Below are 3,598 nucleotides of genomic sequence, written 5' to 3'. Positions count from 1 at the left end.
CAGACACACACAATAAAATGCATTAAGTGACAAAACAAGAAATAAGAGAAACAAAACAAAACAAGATAAAAGATAAAACAAAGAACAAGAAACACTGGCATAATAATACATTATTTATACTTATAATAACAACAACAATAATAAAAGTAATAAATAATAAACTTATATTTTATGTTTTGATATTATTTATTTTATTAGTTATTTTTTGGTTGCTTTTTTTCCCAGCTAGGCTCTGTTGTTGCACTTTATGTCCTCCCTTTTAAGCTTTGCTTTATAATGGTAGTAATAATAATCTTATTATTGCTTTTTGTTTTTTGGTTTTTGTTTTTTGTTTTTTATTTTTGTTTCTGGTTTTCAGTTTGTTTTTTGCTCTTAAATTAGATTTTAATAATAAATAAACAACATGTGTATCATACAGCTCCAAACTTTTGTCGATTAAAATTTTGTCAAATTCATCTGGGTTTTTGTATAACTGACAAAAAATTTTTATTGGCAAAATTTTTGCTCCACATAGATAGTATGCTGAATTATAAAAAATTTAAATTAATTTTAACAAAAATATTTTTATGATATTTTTGACTGACAAAAGTTTGGAGCTATACAATATCCTATGTCAAAACAGCTGAAGTAGTCCTATTGTTAAAAACATGTTATTGTCTTAAACATTGTGTAGGATATTGCGTCAAAATAGCTGTTATAAAAGTGTAATTAGAACTATCATAATTGAATATTAGGTTAATATAGCCTTTATACTATAACACAAATACCATCAACTATCATGACAAACACAATAAACACAGGATCCTACACAAAGTTTAGAGTAATAGCTATCACTACATACAATAGTTGGGAGTGAAACTAAACAAACTACTCACACAATCACACAAATGACAAAACAAGCTATAAATGGTATTATGCAAGGAAACTAAATTTAGAATAATGATAAGTAAGCAGAATTTAATTTAAGAAGAATATATTACTTATTAATATCTTTTTAACTTACCAACACTAGCTCTTAACTCAAATAGTCTAAAACATTCAGCTACAAAATTCTCTCTGAATCATCTCAACCTGACAATCAATTGTTTTGTTCCATTTTATAATTTTTGTTAATAAAACTCGATCCAACAAACTTCTTTGTGAGATACTACGAGAAAGTTAACAAATTTACATACAGTAACCATATATTATTTTCTTACCCTGTAAATGTACTAGAATAAAATTAGTTTTTATACATAATGAAAATGTTGAATCTATTATGTAAAACACATAAAACATTATTATAATACAATAGCATACTATACCAGCATAATACATGTAAACAGCTGGGGAAAACAACTATGTAGATAACACTGAATTCTTTTCTCATCATACAACACTACATTTCAATGCAGTATGTCAATGAAATACTTCACTAGTCTATAACACACAATTAGTAGCCATGAGATGCATTGAATCAAAAGATAGCCAGTGAATGATGAGTAACTAGAGAAGACAGGTTAGCAAATATAAATACAAAGTATATTTATAAGTCGGGAATTTTAGTCACAGCCTAGCAGCTGCATGCATGTATTGCAATTCACTAATCAGGTTACTCTACTCAATCATCAGTTAATTAGTTTAATTATTCAACCTCATTCAATTTACTATCATTAGAATAAATTATTGAGTTAATTGAAACTAAAGTGAGTAGCAACACACTCCATTAACATAGACAGAGGGAGTGTGTTGCTTCCTCTGACTCACCCCAATTAATTCAATAAGTTATGCTAACAGTAACCTTATAAATTTAATGGTATTTTAAAATAATGGCATCTCCTCAGATGACCATAATTTGAGTAAACTGAAGTTGGAATCTGCTCAAACTTTCTACATAGCATAAGTACATCAATATGTATCAGAAAATGTAATAAAAATTTGGGGTAATTTCGGAGCCATTTTTTGGAAAAAACCATGGGCTACAGGGATTTTTTTAGATTTTGGCCCATTTTTTAAAATGGCCGTAACTTGAAAAATTGAATTCGGAATCAGCTCAAACTTTCTACACAGCATATGTACATCAATATGTATCAGAAAATGTAATAAAAATTGGGGGTGATTTTGGAGCCATTTTTTGGGAAAAAACCATGGGCTATAGTACAGGGATCTTTTCAGATTTTGGCCCATTTTTTAAAATGGCCATAACTTTAAAAATTGAAGTCGGAATCAGCTCAAACTTTCTACACAGCATAAGGACATCAATATGTATCAGAAAATGTAATAAAAATTGGGGGTGATTTCGGAGCCATTTTTTGGAAAAAAAACAATGGGCTATAGTACAGGGTATTTTTTTACAGAAATTGTCATAATTGAACTAACCTTGGAGTATTGACATGAAGCTTCTTCCTAGTAGCCTTAAACATTACAAATAATGTAATAATAGAGAATATTGACCATACGATGATCATCCTCCAGAAACTTAACTGAACACACAAATAAAATGGAATTATCCACATGCCTAATAAGGTAATGGCCTAAGAGAGAAAGGAGGAGGAGGAGAGAAATTAAAATTATCAATATTATATACTATATAGGGCCACATCTGATGCTGCTGAAATACAGTGTAAGCAATAATTATGGAGGAACTAGCTAACTTGTATAAAATGCACATTTATATACTAACTATTATCATTATGTTATTTATACCTTATTATTACCAACACATAAATGTACATTATTAGTATATCATTAGTACATTACTGTATATTATTAGTACACCATTAGTATATTATTAGTATATTATTACATGTACATGTATGCTGTGTCTACCTGGTAGGATTTCCTGTGTTTTATTCTCCATAAGAAGAGGAGTACTTGTGCTACTCCAATAGAAGCAAACAGTATTAATATCATTTCAGCATGCATCAGGTCATGACCTCTGTGCTTCTCCTCTATCATTCGATGAGCGTAACCTTTGAAATATAGAAAATTATTTCTTTATAATTAATACATTGCATTAGTTATGTATCAAGATATGGCTGTAGCTCTTTAGTCCTTAGACTTATTTTACAAGAATTTTCGGCCAAAATTTTTTAACAATATCCAGCAAATTATAAATATGTATCTGGTAATTAATGGGTTGTTTAGGAAATTATTGTGTCTGAACAAATTGTGTGATTTAATTTTATGTAATTATACATTATTGATTGCGGTACTACTAATTATTATTCATGATCTGAGTAATTACTGTATTTAATTTATTCATAATACAACAACTGAACTACATCAAACCTGTGTCTCTCCTCAGGACTGAATTTAGACCATTCTATCTTGTCTCAATCAAAAGATGTAGACTATTAATGATACAACAGTATACATGAATGAATATATAGCAGCTGCTACTTACTGCAACAGTGGAATGGGTAGACAATGTAGCCTCTTCTGACATTATTTTTTTAATTTTTAAGACATGTGTGATGGGGTGGAGTTTGAATTTTAAAACTAATAGTAGCACGTGATATTTACAAGTCATGTGCAGTCACGTGGATCATTATGCATTGCAAACCATGGGCTCCTGTTCTTACAGCATACAAATTAAATTTTAGTAAAAAAGCTATAG

At 29.2% G+C, this 3,598-nt stretch overlaps 1 protein-coding gene across 1 annotated transcript in view; it reads right to left on the bottom strand.

Annotated features, from left to right (window-relative positions):
• The window catches only part of LOC109583489 (26S proteasome non-ATPase regulatory subunit 10-like), a 6,887-nt gene extending 4,513 nt beyond the window's left edge, over positions 1 to 2,374 (bottom strand). Inside the window, exon 1 of the mRNA XM_019998875.1 lies at positions 2,359 to 2,374. Within this exon, the coding sequence (XP_019854434.1) occupies positions 2,359 to 2,374 (16 nt within the window). The remainder of the gene's footprint in view (positions 1 to 2,358) is intronic.
• Positions 2,375 to 3,598: the final 1,224 nt, after the last annotated feature.

Source organism: Amphimedon queenslandica, unplaced genomic scaffold (assembly GCF_000090795.2).
Source record: "Amphimedon queenslandica unplaced genomic scaffold, v1.1 AMPQUscaffold_13302, whole genome shotgun sequence".
NCBI classification, from domain to species: Eukaryota; Metazoa; Porifera; class Demospongiae; order Haplosclerida; family Niphatidae; genus Amphimedon; species Amphimedon queenslandica.
This window is presented reverse-complemented; position numbering and strand designations above follow the sequence as displayed.